Here is a 21455-nt window from a genome sequence, read left to right on the forward strand (position 1 = left end):
ATAAATATAAAGACATCGACAATGGAAACAAAGATAAAGACATCAACTATGGAAACATAAAGGTAAAGGCATCAACAATGGAAACAAAGATAAAGGCATCAACTATGGAAACATAAAGATAAAGACATCAACAATGCAAATGTAAAGATAAAGACATCAACAATGGAAACGTAAAGATAAAGACATCAACAATGGAAACAAAGATAAAGACATCAGCAATGGAAACATAAAGATAAAGACATCAGTAATGGAAACATAAAGATAAAGACATCCATAATGGAAACATAAAGCTAAAGACATCAACCATGGAAACATAAAGATAAAGACATCCACAATGGAAACAAAGATAAAGACATCAACAAAGGAAACAAAGATAAAGACGTCAGCAATGGAAACATAAAGACATCAACAACGGAAACAAAGATAAAGACATCCACAATGTAAACAAAGATAAAGACATCAACAATGGAAACATAAAGATAAAGACATCGACAATGGAAACAAAGATAAAGATATCGACAATGGAAACAAAGATAAAGACATCAGCAATGGAAACAAAGATAAAGACATCAGCAATGGAAACAAAGATAAAGACATCAACAATTGAAACAAAGATAAAGACATCGACAATGGAAACATAAAGATAAAGACATCAACAATGGAAACATAGATAAAGACATCGACAATGGAAACATAAAGATAAAGACATCGACAATGGAAACATAAAGCTAAAGACATCAACCATGGAAACAAAGATAAAGACATCCACAATGGAAACATAAAGATAAAGACATCAACAATGGAAACAAAGATAAAGACGTAAGCAATGGAAACATAAAGACATCAACCATGGAAACATAAAGATAAAGACATCCACAATGGAAACAAAGATAAAGACATCAACAATGGAAACATAAAGATAAAGACATCCACAATGGAAACAAAGATATAGACATCACCAATGGAAACATAAAGATAAAGACATCAACAATGGAAACATAAAAATAAAGACATTCACAATGGAGACAAAGATAAAGACATCAACAATGGAAACATAAAGATAATGACATCAACAATGGAAACAAAGATAAAAACATCAACAATGGAAACATAAAGATAAAGACATCAGCAATGGAAACAAAGATAAATATAAAGACATCAGCAATGGAAACATAAAGATAAAGACATCAACAATGGAAACGTAAAGATAAAGACATCAACAATGGAAACGTAAAGACAACGACAATGGAAACATAAAGATAAAGACATCCACAATAGAAACATAAAGATAAAGACATCCACAATAGAAACATAAAGATAAAGACATCGACAATGGAAACATAAAGATAAGACATCCACAATAGAAACATAAAGATAAAGACATCAATAATGGAAACAAAGATAAAGACATCAGCAATGGAAACATAAAGATAAAGACATCAACAATGGAAATGTAAAGATAAAGACATCAACAATGGAAACGTAAAGATAAAGACATCGACAATGGAACCATAAAGACATCAACAATGGAAACATAAAAGATAAAGACATTAACAATGGAAACAAAGATAAAGACATCAGCAATGGAAACAAAGATAAAGACATCAGCAATGGAAACAAAGATAAAGACATTGACAATGGAAACATAAAGACATCAACAATGGAAACATAAAAGATAAAGACATCAACAATGGAAACAAAGATAAAGACATCAGCAATGGAAACAAAGATAAAGACATCAGCAATGGAAACAAAGATAAAGACATTGACAATGGAAACATAAAGATAAAGACATCGACCATGGAAACAAAGATAAAGACATCGACCATGGAAAAAGATAAAGACATCAGCAATGGAAACAAAGATAAAGACATCAACAATGGAAACAGAGATAAAAACATCAACAATGGAAACATGTAAATTGCAGCATAAAGATTTTAACAGGATGTAACATTGAGGTCATTGTTATAAAACAGTGCAAAATTAAAGTATAGAGACATTATACAGGTGACGTCAGAAGTAAACAAAGAAGTTAGATGAGTAGTAATGTAGCAAAGGAGTTACTTAAAAAGAGAATGTATAAAGAGGATGTAAATAATGAAAAGGGTCGATAAGAAAAATATGATAAGATGGAAAATGTAGCAGAGGACAGTAAGCACTGGATAGGTTAGTCCAATTAGTAGAGGTAGATGACTAGTCTGGTTTGGAACAGGGGCATAGCCAGTGAGTTTTGAGGAGAAGTTTAAGTCTATTTTTAAAGAGAGATAATGAGGTGAGTGAGGAATGGTCATAAGGGAGAAGATTCCAGGATTTGCCTACAAAATTAGAGAAGAGGGAATCCCCAGCTCTGTTGTTTGGGTTTAGTGGTGTGGACTAGAAGTTTGTGAGATGAGTATAAGGACTTCAGATTTGTATAAGGGGTGATGAGGGTAGATAAACTTGGAGTATTAGAAAGTTTATAAAGAATTTTGTGGGCAAGGGTGAGTTGGTGAAATTTAATCAGGTGTTGTAGTTCTAACCATCCTAGCTGTTTTAAGTTTATGCAGTGATGGGTTTGGAATGGGTTGCCTGTAGCAAAACGTGCAATGTTATTATAGGCCATTTCCAATTTGTTGAGGTTATTCTTGGAGAGATTAGTAAAAATGGGAGAGGCATAAAGGAGTGTAGAGATCAAATGTGTGTGGGCAATAGTAGTATTAGCAGTGGGGGAAGGAAGGGTTTTATCCGATAGAGGATACCAATTTTTTTATTAACAGTCTTTATGGTATTACTGATGTGGATGTCAAAGCTCAGATTATTGTCGATGGTGACACCTAGTAGTTTGGTGGTAGAGTCAGGAGATATAATAGTATCATTGGTAGATGTCACTGAGAATTGAAGAGGAGAGGACTTAAGAGTAGGAGTGAAGAGGAGGAGTTTGTTTTTTTTTAGGGTTCAAGAGAAGGCAATGCTGAGTGAATCATTATTCAACTATGTTGAATACTTTTTGGGTGAGATCGTGAAGGTCATGGGAGGATGTAGCTGAACATAATAGTGTTGAGTCATCAGCATATTGTATGCAAGTGGCTTGTGGGATAGCTAGATGAAGATCATTAATAAATACAGAGAAAAGAAGAAGTCCAAGTATAGACCCCTGAGGGATACCTAAGGTAACAGGTAGAAGGATAGATAAAGTATTTTGCCAAAGTACTGCTTGCTGTCTGTTGTCAAGGTAGGATTGGAGCCATTTTATGGAAAGTGGGTCTAATGACAGAAATTTAAGGATGTTTAAGAGAATTTGGTACTTTACCATGTCGAATGCTTTGGACAGGTCGATGAATAGAGCAGAAGAAAGGTTATTCGGGTTTTGGTGCCTGTTAATATAGTCAGTGAAAGACAAGAGGACAGTGGTAGTGCTGTGTGAGGGTCTGAAACCGTGTTGACAGTTGGAAAGTAAATTATTTTCAATTAGATGGTGGAGTAGTTGCTTATGGATACACTTCTCCATAATTTTAGCTAGGGGAGATAGTAGGGCAATGGGGCGATGGTTTGATATTTCTGTGGAATGTCCTCCTTTATGTAGGACTTTCCATAAGGTGGGGATGTAACATTCAGCAATTGATCTATTGATCAGTAAGGAAATAGGATAGGCTATGGCCTTGGATGATAGCTGTAGATATTCAGAAGGCAGTAGGTCTGCAGAAGGAGATCATAGTTTCAGTTGATTCAAAAGGGTTTGAATAAATGAGGTTGTGACAGGTTTGAAATGAAAAGGGGGGTTGAGGAGTATGAGGGTAATGTGAAGGTATTAGGTGATATTTGACTGGCTAGTAATTGGATAGTATCTGTAAAAAATGTATTGAAGGTATTAGCTGTATGGATTGGGTTATTCAGGTCTGTATTTTGAGGGTTTGGTATAGTAGATTGACCTGGGTGGAGTAATTGCTTGATGCTGGCCCAGAATTTCTGAGGGTTGTTGTGATTAGGTTGTTGATATTGTAAGTAGTACTTTTGTTTATCAGAGTGTATGGCCTTTTTAGTGCAATTTCTTAGCTGTCTAAATGTTAGTTGGTCAGTGGTGTTTTTGGTCATTCTCCATTTGGCCCAGTATTTATTCCTGATGTGAATTTTGTGTTTGGTTTCACTGGAAAGCCATGGGGCAGGCTTGGCCTTAATTCTTATAGATCTGGTTGGAGCATGGTGATTAAGAATAGAAAGGAATGCAGAATTAAAGAAGTTAATGGCTTCATCTAAAGGAAGATGTTTTAAGGGAACCTAGTTGCATGCTCTAAGTTCAATTTGGAATAGATCAGGGTTAAATTTCTTTTTGGATCTAATATGTCTGATAGAGGTTGGGGTGGGGGTGTTGGCTTTACGTCTGATGATATAGGTGAGTGAGTGGTCACTGATGTCATCAGGGAGGGTTCCAGAATCATAGTAGTGAGTATGATTATCAGTGAGAATCCAATCTAGTGTGTTTGCTTTCTTGTTAGATTTATTTATTCTGGTGGGTGAGGTAATGGTCTGGGAGAAACCATATAGGTTTATGTGGGTGGTAGGGAGGCTACCATAATAGGTATTCCAGTCTAAATTCATGTTGTCTAGGATAATGGTTTCTTGAGGCAGGTGTTGTGATAGCCAGCAGAGGATATTTTCCAAGGTGGGTATGTTATTTCCAGGGGAAGATACAAACAGATAATATAGATTGATTTAGCATTCTTAAGTTCAAGTTTAGCAATGAGAATTTCTGTTTTGGAGTCCAGAGGTATATTACAGTTGTAAGTGGTTAACTGAAAGCCTGATTTAAATAGAATAGCCACACCACCACCTTTCTTAGCTACTCTGTCAAGCCTTAGGATATTATATCCAGGTGGGATAATTTCATTATCTTTGGCAGGTTTTAGCCATGTTTCAGTTAGGCAAATAATGTCAAAGGTGTACACTTCTAGGAGAGCATGGAGTTGAGTTAATTTGTTGTTAATGCTACGTATGTTGAGATGAGCCAGTAGGAGTGAGTTAGAAGGTCTTGCAAGGGGAGAATTGATAGACTGATTAAGGTAATGAAGAGTGATAGGGGTTGCAGTTGGACCTGGGTTAGGATGAATATCACCATCCTTTACTGTGAGAAGTTGTAGTAGATGGTTTGGGATAGGGAGTTTGTTGTAGAGAAATAACAGTCTCTTGAAATATTGTGTATTATATTTAATGTGTAGTGTTCTAGGATACTTTGATAGTAGGTAGCTAGGTGAGTATGTTATGTTTGCATGGTTATATAGTGTGGAAAGGATTGGGAGTTGGTTTGTTGGTTGGGGTAGTTAGTTTGTGGATATAATGGGTGTTCATATGAGGAGAGAAAATATGTAAAGGTTAGTAGTGGTAGTAGTAAAAGAGTGAAGCAGAGTCAAATTTGAAAAGGGATAGTTGAATAAGCCATTTGGAAAGAATAGTTATATGTTGTGAATAGGTGGGGATGGAAGTGAATAGGGTGGGAGTGTGTAAAGATAGGAGGGAGTGGTGAGTAAAGAGGGGAGTGGTTAGAGATGGGAGATGAAAGAGAAATTGGCCAATGGGAAATGTGAACTGGGTAGTGGGAAAAGGAAGAGGTGTGGCTAGAAAGTATAAGAGTAGGACCCCTGGAGGTGGGTGGAAATTGGGGGTAGGGAGGGGAGCGGAGTGAGCCCCACAGGGCGAACGAAGCAGGGTAGAGACAAGAGAGGGCGGAATGTTGAGAAAAACAATCAGTAAAAGAGCATATGCAGTAAGGTAGAGTAATATAAGAGGTGTGTAAAGGGAATAGGGTAGAAGTGGGATGTGTATAGGTGGGGTTTAGTCAATAAAATACAATAATAGCAGGATGAAGTCAAGTGTACTAGAGTAGTCACAGAGATGAAGTGGAGAATATTTAACCATGAAGCTTGGGCCAGAGGATAAAAAAAGATAAAATGCTGATGTAGCAGGCAAACTGAGAGGGGAGAAAAGCTTGGAGAGGTCATCACCTAGTGGTAGAACACTAAACTACAGTGGAGATTCCGAGAGGACAGGCCAAGGATAAAAAACACTAAGGGGCTAGAAGTAAGGTACAATGTTTGTACTTAATTAAGGTAACATAAAGGAAAGTATGTACAACTAACGTAGAACACAACCTGAACTGTTCCTCAGTATTATTATGCTTTTCATGTGATTTACTGACATGTTGACAGGCCTTTATAATGCTGGGAAAACAGTGTTCATGGCATTTATTATTGTGGAAATACATCTTTAAAGCAAATTGATTATGAAAGTCTCTTTCTTTCTCTCTTGTTGACTAACACAAGCTATGGTTTTCATCTCAGGTCTATGACAGTTTATCTAATGTAATAACAACAAGATTAAAGACACAAGCTGGGATTCATATCAGTCTACTGCATAAGATACAAAGCAGTGTGTGTTCCTTAAACCAATCTGAATTATGTAGTACTCCTGGAGAACTGACAATGCAGTTCATGAATGCCATTTTGCCTAGTACTTCCTAGCAGAAATAAGTCTATGGGCTTACATCACTCTGTGTTATCTGACCATGTGTGGCACACAGAAACATTAATGAGTCTTATGCTACTCCATATGGTATATGTGACTGTTGGGGGAGACAGGCTCCATGGTGCTAAAGACAGATGTATGGCACACATACAGAAGGGAGCCAGGGCCACCCACATGAACAATGGCCAGTGCATACCTGTGCTGATTTACTACTCTAGCCTGGAGAAGCAGCTGTCATAATTTTGGGTATTTTTCCAGTACTTGGTTATCCTCTTACTGCAGCCAGACATCCTGAGATGCATTGCCTACTGGGTACAGTTTATCCTTCACAATAACAATTATATTATTAAAAAAGTGGTGGTGGAGACATCACAGACAACAAAACAGGGAATATTTTACTCATTCATTCTCTGATAAGCTACTTAAGCTAGTATAGGATCCTAGGGGAACTGCACCTATCCCAGCACATAGTGGGTACTGTGCTATGAGAAAATCTTAAACAGGATGCCAACCCATCAGAGGAAGTGGGGAAACACACAGGCACAGAAACAGACAGAGACGCAAGCACACTTGCTTACACACAGCACATATGCCTAATAATTTTGTGATAACCAATTAACCTATAGCACATCTTTAAGATGTGGGACAAAACCAAAGTACCCGCAGAAAACCCATGTGAACACAGAAAGGACACTCACATACTGCACAGATTGCACCCCAGATGAGAACCAAACCAGAGAGCCAAAAGCTGTGAGTCAACAATACCAACCTCTGTACCATTGTGTCCTCCATGCAATAAATGGGGTGGGGAATATTAGGCAATAAACACACTGTTTGTGTTCCTTATTTGTGTTTTACTGTATTTTTTGAAAGGAACAGACATGGGGAAACCCTAGATAATAAGAACTGAATATTTCTTCATGAGGGATAGGGAGCACCATACAACTGAACCATAGCATAAATTATATGGGGTAACACCATTCTGTGACTGTATCATTATTCACTCCCATCAGTAGATGGAGCTATCAGCATACAACTGAACAATAGTATACATCATATGGGGTAACACTATTCCATGACTGCTTCACTATTCACTCCCAACAGTAAGCCCAGCTATCACCATACGACTGAACAATAGCATACATTATATGGGGTAACACTATTCCGTGACTGTCTCACTTATTCACTCCTATCAATATGCCCAGCTATCACCATACGATTGAACAATAGCGTACATTATATGGGGTAATGCTATTTCGTGACTGTCTCACTATTCACTCATATCAGTAAACCCAGCTATCACTATATGATTGAACAATAGCATACATTATATGGTGTGACACTATTCCATCACTGCCTCACTATTCACTCCCATTGGTAAGCCCAGCTATCACCATACGATTGAACAATAGCATATATTACATGGGTGACACTATTCCGTCACTGCCTAACTATTCACTCACATCAGTAGGCCCAGCTATCACCATATGACTGAACAACAGCATACATTATATAGGGTGACACTAGTCCGTGACTGCTTCACTATTCACTCCCATTAGTACGCTCAGCTATCACCATACGATTGAACAATAGCGTTCATTATATAAGAGGTAACACTAATCTGTGACCGCCTCACTATTCACTTCCATCAGTAAGATGGGCTGAAAAATAGTGGTAACCACTACCTTCCCAGGAAAACCTGACAATAAATTTATTACATAACACAATCAGAGCTACACATTGAAATCCGTGGTTGATCTGAGTCATGTAACTTGGGTTGTACTATGTGATGAAAATAAACTGTTATTAACTCCAGGCATGGAATGATTATCAGTGACATCAAACCTTTGCATTGTAATAATAACCAAAAAAAAAGAAAATTGTTGTTTCTTGAATTTTATATAGCAACTTAGATTAGGTACTGGAAAAAAAAGCACTGAATTGACTAAAAAGAATTCATGAAGCATTTTGATACATGGAGTTCTGATGACAGATAACTGTACTGTATACTGTTTATTAGATATTTATACTTTTTAGAGTCATGCATCACTCTGTCCAAAATACAAGGAGACTTTAGTGAACACAATCAGTAATTAAAATTTTTATTATTATTTTTGTAACTAAATAAGGAGGAACCCATCACTCTGTGTGTCTGACTGTTTGTCTATCTGACATTGTTAAGTCTGTATGATTCACTGTGCAGCATTTAATGTTAACAACTAATATATAATAAAGTAACTATAACATAACTGTTTGATATTTGCATGAGATGTTGATTCTGAATGTAATTTATAAAGAACCCAAAAATGGTTACACTAACATTTAACGTTTAATGAACGTCAAGGGGGCAATCTAAAAAAGCTTTAGATTGTTTCAAAGTTTGTCATCATACAAAGTTTCTGGTTTCTAAGTGTAACCATTTTTGCCTCGTTTTTACATTACTTTTTTCAGTCCCCAAGTTGGGTCTTCAGCTACTTTTACTATTCAATGAATACAATTTACTTGGTAGGTAGAGTGCGTCTTTCGTGCCATAGTATGAACTTGGTGGCTCTGTCTCCATTGGTACTGTAGGGGTCTGAAGTGGAGCTGAAGGCCATCCACAGAAAACTCCTTTCACCTGATACACTAAAAAAAAAAAAAAAAAAAAAAAAAACAGATTATTAACTACATTACATGTAGCCTCATGACATCTTAACATCAGGCACTGATATGAAAATACTAACATTATAAAACTAATAAATGACTGCCAGGTATGGTGTGAAAAGACCAATTATCAGAGAAAGCATGATATTCAGGACTTATATTTTCGTTACTTGATCATATTCCCATTTTGTTCAGAAATCACAGACTAAATGAACATACATTATTCAATGGGATTCAGAAAAGGTTACCACGAGTGGTAAGCATTACCACAAGGAGCCAACCGGTTCCAGTAGCTTTGTCCATTTCAGAGATTGCCCTTCCACAGTGATTTTTCTATGAAAGGAAGTCTCACTCAGAGGGCAGCGGGGCTGGTCCGTCTATGGTAATATGCTAATGAGGAAATCTGGGGAGTGGCTAAGGCTAATTAACCATGTGGTCTCCCACAGAAATGCCTGTTGCTACCAATTTACTGCCAAATGGTTCAGATAATTGCTTGACTTTGTGAAGTACCAGAGCTGAGAATTTTAAATATGACAAAGGATGGGAGTCACCAACTGAAAGTGAATTAAACTATGCTGCAGATAAGCTCAGTTAAGTTGAGTGGGAAAATAGGGGTGGAGAATATGTGTTTGTGCGTAGTAGTGTGAATGCATGTTTGTAGGGATATGAATGGAGTCAGATGATGACATTGTGTGTGTGTGTGTGTGTGTGTGTGTGTGTGTGTGTGTGTGTGTGTGTGTGTGTGTGTGTGTGTGTGCGTGTGTGTGTATGTGTGTGTATGTGTGTGTGTGTGTGTGTGTGTGTGTGTGTCTGAGGAACATGGATTTAAGTTAACAGCTGAGCATGTCTGTGGGTCTGATTAATTATGTGCATGGGTGATGTTGAATGACTGTCTCTGTGAATGTGTGTGCATGTCTGCGTGCACGTGTATTTGAATGTCTAAATGTGCATTTGTGTGTCTGTGTGTGTATTTGTGTGACTATTATTTTGAAAGCCAATTATCCATGGGAGCTACCACACTGATAATACAGCCCTATGAGTACACCCAGTGGTCAGGGACATGGGAATGTATGTATATAGTAACCTGGCCTTTGACCATCATGTATCTATTGTGGTAAGAAAATCATTATATACTGTGCAACTTGTAAACAAGGGTATCGCATATAGATCCAAGGATATTCCATCACACTCGACCCTCATCAAACCAATCACTGAGGATAACACCATTTTCAGTATTCAGGTATATGAAACTACTGGAGCATCCATAGAATTCTTCACAAAAAGAGTACAGGATGTAAGCAACATGTACTACACTGACCACCTCAAAGCCCTATCCTGTACTCATATCCCACAGGCTGCTGGGAAGTGACCTATGTCTGGACTAAAAAGCATTTTTTGATCCCAGTCTGATGGATCTATTTTAGATTATGCTTTATGAAAAAGACAACATAACACGGATATATATATATATATATATATATATATATATATATATATAAACGTGTGTGTGTGTGCGTGTGTGTATGTGTGTGTATAAATATATATATATATATATATATATATGGGTCTAACTGAAAATGCCAACATCGCAGAATGCCGACAACGAGAACACCGACACCAGATGATCGACAATGGAGTAGACTGACAGTTGAGAATCCCGACAATGAGAACACCGACATGTTAAGGTAAATGTGCGATAGGGACGGACGTTAGGGTCATGGTGTGGGTAAGGTAATTGTGCGATAGTGATGGACTTGAGAATTAGGGGGCGGGTGTGGGTAAGGTAAGTGTGCGATAGTGATGGACTTGAGGGTTAGGGGCGGATTAAGTGAGTTAGGGTTAGGGTGCGGGTAAGCTAAGTGTGCAATAGTGACGGACCTTAGGGTTAGGGTTTGGGTTAAGGCTAGTGCATAGATAGTTGTGTATGTAAGGTTTAGTGTAGGTTTGTAAGGTTTTTGGTGTGCTTGTGTTGTGTGTGTGTTTTTTGGGAAAGGTATTTGTTTTGTTGTTTGTTGGGATTTTGGTTTGTCGGGCATGTGAAGTTTCATGTTTTTGAACTTTTTTTTTCCGGTGTTTTCATGTCGGTTATTTCGTTGGTGTTTTGGCATGTCAGTGTTATCAGGTAGAGCCATGTGTGTGTGTGTGTGTGTGTGTGTGTGTGTGTGTGTGTGTGTGTGTATGTATATATATATATATATGTTTGTGTGTGTGCATATATATATATATATATATAGATATACATATAAACATAAACACATTTAAATATTATGGAGAAAGAAGAGTAATACGGTGCAGGATGTAAAGAATCACAAATCTGAAAGCAGGATGAATGGAATATCCATAGAAAGATCAAAGGAAGGAGGATGATAAGGCAAAAAAAGATTTTAAGATGGAGATACAGAAGGTTATCAGAGAGGAAATAAGAGCAACAGCCTAGTGGAATAGGAGAAATAGTGGGTGTACCACTGATAGAGAGGAGGAGGAGAATGAAAGAGAAGACCGAGAAAGAGTATAACAGGAAGAGGAAAAGAATGGGTCAGATTAATCTGGAGAAAGGCAAATACAGATTCTGACTTCACAAGGTATTCTTGTGGGGTATGCTTGAAAATGAGACTTGTGGGTGTTGATCCGACGTTAGCAGGCTATTATCCAAGAGTATAAACTATGTCCTGTGTCTTTAACTGTTTAAGGATGTTACTGATGGATAAACAATGGAAAGGATTATAGATTATATATATATATATATATATATATATATATATATATATATATATATATATATATATATAAAATGTATATGGATCTACTTCACATTGCCGAAATTTCATAATGCCGACTCCCATATGGCTGAGACTATATGATAGACATTTGAAATGTCAACAATGGAAGTAGACCATAAAAAAGAAAGAAAAAACTTTCTTTACACTACACCCCCCTGCAACCCCCCGTAACTTTAATATACTAACTTCGAAATCGCACTACAGTGCAGAAATGGAAATCTTTCCATTCCGCATTGCACTGAGATGCCAGTTCCGCATTGTCAGTATTTCAAATGTCGATCATACAGTATCGGCCATATGATTGTCAGCATTTTCAAATGTCGGCAATGTCAGGTAGACCTAAATATATATATATACATATTGGGCAACTCAAGCCAGTTTAATGATTTGAGAGTAGATTAATGAGGATTTTAATATGACAGACTTGTTGCAAATCTATCTACTTCATTATAACATAGTTCTAGTTTTGAGATGAGAGATCTGAATATTGGTAATAACTGGTGAGGCATACAGCAGAGGAGGAAGAAGATATGTGCTTGCCAGTGTGAATCTGGAGAACCAAGTTTTTGATGTTTTTTTTTAATACAGTTTTAATATATGAAGATCAAATTTCAGTCGATCACCTATTGTGACTCGTAATAACTTGGTATGAGATGCAATCTCAATATCTATATGGCTGAGAGAAGTTATTTTGAAGCTGTTTTTGAGAGGTGTTACAGATTTCGAGAGAAATAGTAACAGCTTGGGTTTATGGGATTTAGAAAGAGTTAGTTTTCACAAATCCCATGTTCAATGGAGGTGAAGGCATTTTGAATAATGAATTACAAGTAGAGGAGAGCGTTTGATGAACAGATGACAGTGGAAAGGAGAGTGTTTGATGAATAGATGAAGGTGGAATCATCAGCATATCTGATGGTGGAAGCCTGCTGGCTGGCTGTCTGTAAACTGTTAATAAATTTGTAGAAGAAAACAGGTCCAAGGATAGAGCCTTGGGGAACACCAGTATTAAATGGGAGAAAAAAGGAGTACGTAGTGAGCCAATGTACAAATTGTTGCCAGTTACAAGAACAGCTAGAGAACCAGCCAAATCTTGTATTACAAAGACCAAGTGCAAACAGTTTTGAGAGTAATTTAGAGTGTCAGACTTATTTCAGAGGCTTTGCCAAGATCTAAAAACAGAAAGAGTACCAGGTTATCATTATCTGTAGTAATTAGCGACAGTTGTGTTGTGTAAAGGTTAGTACATTGTCTTGTAGAAGGTATTTTAAGATTTGCTGACGTATGCATTTTTTCTAATATTTTAGAGAAAGTAAATCAGATAGTGATAGGCCTAAAGTTTGTTATTTCAGAGGAGTTACATCCTTTGTGAAGAGGTATGATATAAATTTGTTTCCAGAGAGATGGGACATGTGATTCCCGAATGGATCAATTGTTCAAGATGGACACTGGATAAGCAATGGAAGTGGTGTCAAGCTTTAGATATTCTGTAGTTAGTCGGTGAAGGGCAACAGGGCTCGAGCTTTCTGTGTAACTGTTTTACATGTACAGTGGAGACAGTTTTCAAGGAGAAAATAGATTTGTTAGAATTGGGAACCTCATCAAGGCTGTTGTGAGTCTGTATGAGTAGCAATAGAGGCTATGAAATGGGAGCTAAATTTATTAGCAGTTTCTACAGGAGAACCATATTGGCAGGGTTGGGGGCAGTACAGTTTCCAGGGTGTAAGATTGCGTTAACAGAGAACCAACATTTCTTGGGATTTTTTATGGTTTGTTTGCGGATCCATGTAATACTATTTTTTATCAGCAGTAACTTGAGTTTTAGTGAGGTTATGGATATGCTTATAAGTTGGTAAATGAGCTGTAGAATCAGTTCTTAACTAAGCTTTATCCTGTGTATATTATTGTTAGAATAGTATGGGATAACTAGACAGTTGGGGTGGATTTAAGTAATTTTCTTCAGATGGGACAAAGCTATTTATGGTACTGAAAAATAATGAATTGAATTTTAGTACAGCATCATCTAGAGATAAGGTATAATGAGTAGACCAGTTAAGGGATTGAAGAATACTGTTGGAAACATCATGTTTAAAGGTGGTAAGGGTATGGCATTTCTTAAGAAGCTGATCTTTGGTATTGTGGTTCATTAACCTCTGGACATAGATGGAATAGTGGTCACTGAGAGGGTCTGAGAGGGTTCTGGGAGGAGAGCTGTACTGTTTAGGATTTGAAACAAGGATCCAGTCCAGAATGGACCCAGAGTTTGAGGATTTGTTGAGGCGAGTGTGGGAGGTAATGAGTTCTGTAAATCTACAAAGGTTGCTGTTATTTGAGGAAGTCAGATGAAAGGTACAGCCAGTATATGTTGATATCACCAAGGACTGTCATTTCATAGGTTATAGAATATGATATCCAGTGAATGATATCTTCCAGGAGTGATATTTCACCAATGGGATAAACAAGGCAATGGTACTGCAGAGTGAAATGTAGGTGAGACAACAGATGAGTGACAGAGTGCAAGGTGGTTGGAAAATAGAATGGTTATACCACCACCTTATTTTGTTTAATCTATCAGCATGTATGACATTATAGCCTGGAGGAAGAATTTCAGAGTCTTTAATTTGTGGCATAAGCCAAGTTTTAGTAAGGATGGCAATATCTGGACAGTAATGAGATCCGGTAGTAGAGTTTGGTTACTTTATTAACTATACTTCAGATGTTGATGGAGGAGATTTTTAGTTTTTTTGGGGATAAAAATGTAGAGACATGAATAGATGGTACAGATGATGGATCTGGCCTAGAATTTGGGAGAACATCAATGCACAAGGAAATAGTTTGGAAATATAAATAAAGTAAAGGACATAGCAGTAAGTTGGTATTGGGCTTATATTTAAAACACAAAGAGTAGATGGTGAAGTAGACAGATTTATTTTGTAAAGGAAGTAGGGTGACGGTAAATAAGTTACATGCAATTTTGTCAGAGTAGGGCTGGCTAATTATCTGCATAGAATAGGAAACAGTTGGATATATACCTCTCAACCATACCAAATTTCACTGTATTTTATGTTTTGGGGGTAAAATAACAGAGTATCACAAATTCCCGAGTGGCCCCTTCAAATCCTGATTTTTTTTTTTTGCTATTTTATTTACTGTTTATTTTGTAACACTGAGGTCATTATGCATCACCAGCAACGTCATCAGCGTACAGAGGCATGCATGATGACGTCCGTGTTGTGAGACAGTGCCTATCTGCCTGTTAGAGTGACTTAGGTGATTTTAAAATAAAAAAAAATAAAAAATAAAAAAAGTGGTTTACTGACACAGCTAGCCCACGACTTGCAGTAGCCAACTGAAGAAGGCATTGAGTCAACATTGTGTCTGTGTGAGACATCAGTGATGTCAAGAGTAGGAGAGGACTAACAGACAATATGCCAATATACTATGATGGGATGGCACGTTTGTTAACAGAAAAAGAAAAGATAGTGGTGTAGCAAAATAGCAGCTAGCAAGCTTCTGCAGACTGCAGACTGAAACACTGCACACCTGTGCCCATGTCCGCTGTCCACAAGATGAGAACATTTACTTTCTCCTCAAGGTAAGAGTAAGAAAGATCCATACCTACCTGGCTGGCTTGTATGGTTTCTAATTATGTGATGACACAGGATATTTAGAGAATGCTTTGGCCACTCATACATGTGTATTACTTGTGCGTATGTCAGGATTACTGGAGAGCACGTGGAAGAAATGAGTTTGCAGCAGAGGAGGTGAAATTCCACAACAGGCAAAATTCAGAAGTGAGTGGGTTTTTTCTAGCATAAATGTACCAAATGCCTCCAGCTTCAAGCATAAAAGGTTACAGGAATGACATTAGAGAATGGTGTCCTAGCATGTATTTGATTTTGTAAGGAAGCGTTTTCGTTCATAAGTGTCCACTATTACTCGACTTCAGGAAATTAAATTAACGGGTTCTCTTGGTCACAGTCTCTAAGGGGACTTAAATCAAGGCAGTGAAACAAAGTAATGGCTGCAGTGAAGTATGCTTTTCTATTTACCGTCTAAGTAGAGATGAACAACGCAATATTTTTCATGTATGGACATTTCTTAATTTCGTGCTTATTGTACATACCCGAATGAAATAAGTTTGTTATGTTGGGGTGGTAGTAGTACAAGAGTTTTGTTTGCAAGTCATAAATTTATTGCTACTGTCTTGTTGGGTCAGACCTATTAATAGTTTGGTAATCAGTGTGCGGTTTGAGAATTGCGCTCTTGTTGCTGAGGTATTGGTGCAAGTCATGAAAGAGGGATACAAGTTTACTCTGCACATGCACCTGCGATTCACCTCGATCTCTGTACTTTTTCTGGTATCCATTTTATGAAATGTATTGTGCCATTTTCATATTGCTGTATATCGATTTTTGTTTACAGTGATTCCTGTCAGTCCTCCAGTACTCCCAGTTTTCTTAAATGAATGGTGCACTGTATCTCGTAAAAATGTGTTTTGTTTGTGATGAAACAGTGAGACTTTTAGACATTATACAAAATACCATTACCTTTGTAATAAATTTAAACAAATACTTTTATAAATTGATTTTAATTTTTGGCCATTTCTTTGTCCCCTATTCTCAAAACAGCAGCTTGAAAGCATGTCACATGTAAGTGGTAGGCCTGTCAGAAGATTTTGTTAAGGTGACACCATGGCTGTTACAAGCATGTCACATGTAAGTGGTAGGCCTGTCAGAAGATTTTGTTAAGGTGACACCATGGCTGTTACAAGCATGTCACATGTAAGTGGTAGGCCTGTCAGAAGATTTTGTTAAGGAGACACCATGGATGTTACAAGCTGAAATGAGGTATTTGCACTGATTAGTGCAAAAGTGTAACCTGTATAAAAAGACTGTAATTCTAGGTTACAGGTTGATTACAGTTGTCTAAAATTATTGTTTATATTCTTGCTTGTGATTTTTTTTCCTTACATTTTCCTTGTTTATTCATAGTTGTGCACTGCACTGCACTGTATTTGTTTTATCTAGCCTTATGACCCAGGTAGTGTCTCAAAAGAGTCCTGGACAAACCCTCTATTTTGGTCAGCCATACTCTGGAATATTTTAGCTTGCCTTGTTTTAATAATAATGCATTTCAGCCCAGACTTTTCAAACTATGTGCTACTAACAAGCTTCATCCTATAGTCTTGTATTTGAGTCCCCTAATCTCCACTTGCTTACTGCGTGCCTTTGATTATTAACTATTCCTGTAACTAGAATGAAAACTGAGACAGTGGCTCTTGACTGCGGTACAGTAGACTAAAGGAGAATAGCGCAGATGATAAGGAAGAAAACCGCGCAAACTATGAGCGTGAAAAACTAGAGGGAAGGGATAAGCAGAGGATGGAAGTCAGACTGAATGAAACACCCTATGCAGCTAAAACAGAAGGTTAGGAAACAGCCTTATCATGATGAAAGGTGTATAGAAAATAGTGGAAAAAGGGAACTATTTCCAGAAAGATTATGAGTTACACAGAGGTATATATTGCAAACACTTGATTAGAAAAAAAAACTTCTTTAGTGAGATCTAGGAAGGTAAAAACACGGAAATTGAAAGAAGACATTGGAGAAAGGAGGACTGGGAATATAAACTGTCATGGGAGTATGTCTAATACCTCTCATTTTCCTAACAAAAGAAATTTGGATAAAGCCTTAAATAGCTGGGGGGAGCAAAGACACAAAAATATGGACAGATTTTAAATATTGCTCTTATAAACTTAGAATGTTGTTAAAATAATAGGTTTTGTGTTAGCTTGCATTTTCCAAAGGATATGTCTGAAACTCAAATGTTATGTCATTATTTAGTGACCCCCCCTGTATTTATTTATTTATTGTCATTTGATTACCAGGAAAGTCTACTGGGTAGAATCCCATTTTCAGAGAAGGCCCAGGGAGAAAAACTCCAAACATTTCATATGTATATAGGAGTTCATGTACTGTATAATTGCACTGTATGTATTTTATGCATTGCATCTTGGCTTGCTTGCATTTTGCATTTTTTTCACATTGTACTCTATTAACCTATATACATTCAGCATTACTTTGCGTTCATTTTGTATATAATAGTGTTGATTTAAAGATGGTAAGGTGTTTACTGCTCTTTAAGCTTTTAGCTTGAGTTGTGGTGGCAGGAAGGGGTCACTAGACTACTTACCCAGTGAGCAAACAGTAATAAAACGTGCACTGCAATCTGTGTTTACCTCTCAAGTGTACCTCATTAGAAAGAAAATTCCTCATTTTGATATTTAAAACAATTCTTAACAATGAATCTGTGACAGACCCCTTTCAGTGGAGAACAATTTACAACATGGAATTTTTAAGTATTTTAATGGGAAATAGCACTGAATTATATGAAGTCATCAAAAGGACTTTTTCTAAGTATAAGGTAACAGATTTTAACCATCCTGTAAGCTTTGTTGTTGAAATTGTTAGTAAGCTGCTAATAATTGTTTCATATTTTACCCATAGTATGTGCATTCGTGGTGTGGTTGTTAACAATATTGCACCACCATTACTGTGTAATATCTGTTTGTGGAGTTATTGTGCACTTCTACACAGTATAGACTTTGCTTATAAAAGAAAATTGCATTTTAGTTTTATACATATTCAACATTTGTTACAAGTTCAAAACAATGTTGTTCTGAGTCTGGTTATATTTTGTATTATTTAACATTGCGTCTGTTTTTTCAATTTGTGCTTGTTGGTATCCCACAATTCCATTGGGTGGGTGGGGGATATAATTATGCATGCAAATGTTATGTTAATCAGTGTCCAGGTATTTGCCAGTTGTACCTACTTTTTATGGGCCTTTGTTCAGATTTTTGATATTTCCAGGTTGAGAGGTATGGTTGGGTATTTCAGCACTGGTGAGATTGGTGTCGTATATTATGAGAGTTGTGACAGTAGGAGGGGCAGAGAGAGAGAGATAGATGTATGAGCAACACGTTTGAATGTGGGTAATGAAAATTAATTGTTTTTAGTGGCTGAATAGTAAGTGAAAACTGAGGAGAGTGAAGCTTTAGGATTAACTGAATAATAGGAAGTGATGTTAGAAGTTAAGTTTTGAAGTAGAGGAAGTGATGTAGAAGATAAGGGTGGCTAAAGAATTTGAATGATTTCATAGACAGGAAGTGGAGGTGTCAATGTAGGAATTGGATGGTCTAATAAAGATATAAATGTAGTTGCAGACTGAGTGAGTGGGAATTAGGAATAGGGTAGTGGAGCATAGTTAGCCTGAGCAAAGACAGGCGAACTGAGTGGGATGCACCTACTAAAAGCCACTTTATATCAGTATGTTTTTCTAAGAAAAACAATCTATGCCACAGCTGGAATCAGGAAATCCTATCTATACAACAAAATAAATATAACAACACACACAGCAAAGTACATGGATATTGTTTCAGACAATCTTAGTCAACACATAAGCATCAAAGTCAAACAGGATGGGGCTATTTGGGAAATAATGCCCATACAGGGGTGTTTTGAGGCTTGATGCTACAGGCGCTAGTCCCCAATAACACCCACCCTGGAAGGTATTATTTAACTTGGACAAAGGGCTATCTGTTACTTTGTTTCATATCTTTTTTATTAGTGTATACATCTTTTATATTTTTAAAGTAAAATTGTTCCTCCACTTAATGTTTCAAAGTAGATATAACATATGTTATTGTTGCTAAGAGAAGCATTTGGCATCCAAAATATAAGTTATATTAGTATTTAATGTCAACACATGTCTCACACAGTAACACAGAAGCACAGACATATACATATGCACAGAAACATATATACACACGCAAGTACACAGATTAAATTATAAAAACTTTGCTGACTGAATACACCTCATTTGTAATTCAGATCAAATTAATAAAAAAAAAACAGAGCAAAGGATGGCAACCCCACTCTAATTGTCTCTGATTTTACAAAACATCCCTGATCTGCATCTTTTATTTTCTGATAAATCACTGAGGACTACAGTTAGCCAATAAAATCAGACATTTGGTTTTATACGTTTTATTGTTTAGATAACTTGTGTTGATGGAACCATCTTCTGATCCAAATTCTTGGAGAAAAATGTTGACAGGTAAATGTCGCCCTTCCTCACTTACACTGTCTTACACACACACACACACACACACACACACACACACACACACACACACACACACACACACACACACACACACACACACACAGTCACAGAACTGATTTTTTTATTTGTTCACCTCTCTAACCACAGCTTGTTTTAAACCATGCTTAGCAAGGTTTAATTAAAATGGCTAGTCCTTGTAACTGTTATGACTTTTTCTTAACTGTTTTAATTTAATTTTTTTTATTGCTTTTTCTAGCTAAAAGCAAAATCACTTTTAAGGTGTATAAAAATGGTGCCAGTTTTCTTTTTTTCTGTCCAAGATTCATGGAAACTTAACATGCTGCCTTCTAGCTGTAGACTTATTCTTTATTGGGCTTTACCTGTACATTGTCAACACCACGAATGATGTGAACTTCCTCAACAGTGTTATACTTTTTCCCCATCGTCTAATCCCCATTAATGGTTACAACAAAACTAACAGCTGCACAATTATGAAAATAAATAAAAGGACAGTGTGCGGGGAATTTGTTAATATGACAGGACTACTGGATCACTACAGCCCAAAGTAAAGAAGGTACATAATAAGGTCATTTGTTTCATTTCCCCTTTCCAAACAGAAAAACAGCTTGTATATTCTCACAAGTTTATTCAGTATCTAAGGCAGGATTTCTGAAATGCTGAGCCAGGGTCGCTGAACAGGAATAAAAGCACTGATTTGTTTTTATCAAGTCTGTGTGTACTATGATGTAATATTTTTTGCAAGGGGAGACTGGTGTTCTTGTTTTCTGTTGAGCGAGGTTTGCTGCAACATAATTTGAGAAACAATGTTTTTTTATGCAAAATGCCATTCCACAAAAATACACTATAAAAAGAATTTTGAGATGCTACAAAGTGAAAACTCATACAGAAAGGTTTTACAGAAAAGTGTTACTGGATATGATAGAACTTTAGAAGTTAACATCTAATCCAACTGAAAGCAATTATTATCACTCTGAGATTAGTTACATTTTTAAAATGAGACCATTTTAGTTAAAAGATGCTACTCATCTCCCCCTCTGCAATGCTTTGTAAGTGCCAGCATATTGAAACAAGTCCTGCAGAAGAATTTGGACTGAGCCTCACATTTAGAGAAAACTTTAGTTGTGACTCATGGAATTCAGAGCAGCAGGGTGACTTCAGGGCCACCCTTAGCCAAAATGGCGCCCTAGGTGAAGTAGTGCTCTGGCGGCCCTTAAGCCCCACCCACACCACAGTCATGAAACAACCCTATATTTGCCACACACACAGGGTCACACCCCAAGAAGGCCACTCCATTCATTTCCTTAAATTATTTAAATGCATAGGAAGAATAACTACATTACAAGGTATCTTTAACTACAACTACTTCTGCATAGTATTTTCTACTTTAAA

General features: G+C 36.9%; 1 protein-coding gene across 1 annotated transcript in view; it reads right to left on the reverse strand.

The window, feature by feature from the left end:
* The window catches only part of LOC122817140 (interferon regulatory factor 4-like), a 444053-nt gene that overhangs the window by 65857 nt on the left and 356741 nt on the right, over positions 1 to 21455 (reverse strand). Inside the window, exon 6 of the mRNA XM_044090337.1 lies at positions 8998 to 9120. Within this exon, the coding sequence (XP_043946272.1) occupies positions 8998 to 9120 (123 nt within the window). The remainder of the gene's footprint in view (positions 1 to 8997; positions 9121 to 21455) is intronic.

This window comes from Protopterus annectens, chromosome 12.part0 (assembly GCF_019279795.1).
Source record: "Protopterus annectens isolate FY-2018-M chromosome 12.part0, PAN1.0, whole genome shotgun sequence".
NCBI classification, from domain to species: Eukaryota; Metazoa; Chordata; order Ceratodontiformes; family Protopteridae; genus Protopterus; species Protopterus annectens.